At 72.5% G+C, this 1,048-nt stretch overlaps 1 protein-coding gene across 1 annotated transcript in view; it reads left to right on the forward strand.

Annotated features, from left to right (window-relative positions):
- Positions 1-1,048, forward strand: part of LOC112963170 (spectrin beta chain, non-erythrocytic 2-like) — a 12,705-nt gene that overhangs the window by 11,298 nt on the left and 359 nt on the right. The window contains 4 exon segments of the mRNA XM_026059972.1: positions 21-83; positions 584-757; positions 833-875; positions 1,012-1,044. Coding sequence (XP_025915757.1) covers positions 21-83; positions 584-757; positions 833-875; positions 1,012-1,044 — 313 coding nt within the window.

Genomic DNA, 1,048 nt, shown 5'->3' on the forward strand with positions numbered 1-1,048 from the left:
GCGCCCCCCGCCCCCGAGAGCCTCGAGGGCAGCCTCTGCCGCAAGCAGGAGATGGAGGCCCAGGGCAAGAAGGCGGCCAACAGGTGAGGCCCCGCCCCCCGGGCAGGGGACACGCCCCTGGTGACACGCCCCCTATAGGCTCCACCCCTGGGCCACCCCCTGACACCCCGCCCACAGGACCTGCCCCTGCAGACCTGCCCTCAGAGGCCCCGCCCCTGGGATGAGCCCCCCATAGGCCCCGCCCCTGGACATGCCCCCTGGTCCCAACCCTTCTCAGACACACCCCATAAGCCCCGCCCCTTGCAGACAGGGTGGCTGCAGGCCACGCCCCTTGCAGCACCTGGCCCCACCCATGGGGGGCACACCCATCACAGGCCACGCCCCCATACAACCATGCCTAGCCACGCCCAAGAGCCACATCTCCTCACCCTGGCCACGCCCCCTTCCTTCCAGCCCCTCCCTTAAAGGGGCAACGCCCCTAGGGCAGACCAGGCCCCCCAGCTCCTGCCCCAGTGGGGCCACATTGTCCCTCCCCAGGTCTCGGTGTCCCCCCCCGAGCCGCCAGTGCCGGTGCCCACGGCAGGTCGTGGCAGAACGTGTACTGCGTGCTGCGCCGCGGCAGCCTGGCCTTCTACAAGGACGCCAAGAACGCCGGCCTGGGGGCGCCCTACCACGGCGAGGCGCCCGCCGGGCTCCAGGGCGCCCAGTGCAGCGTCGCCCTCGACTACAAGAAGCGCAAACACGTCTTCAAGCTGGGGTAGGGCCGGGGGCGGTGGGGGGGCGCCGGGGGGGCCGCGGGGCGCCGGGGCTGAGCCGCGTGTCCCTCCCGCAGGCTGAGCGACGGCAAGGAGTACCTCTTCCAGGCCAAGGACGAGGTGAGGGCTGGCCCAACACGCGTGTGCGCGGCTGGGCGGACACACGTGTGCGCACACACGCAGCTGTGGCCACGCAAACACGCCGGTGCCCCTGGCCCCCCACGCATGACCCGGCGGTGGCCGCGTGTCCCCGCAGGCCGAGATGAGCACCTGGGTGCGGGTGATCCACGCGG

Source organism: Apteryx rowi, unplaced genomic scaffold (genome assembly GCF_003343035.1).
Source record: "Apteryx rowi isolate R43461 unplaced genomic scaffold, aptRow1 scaffold_1621, whole genome shotgun sequence".
Lineage (NCBI taxonomy): Eukaryota > Metazoa > Chordata > Aves > Apterygiformes > Apterygidae > Apteryx > Apteryx rowi.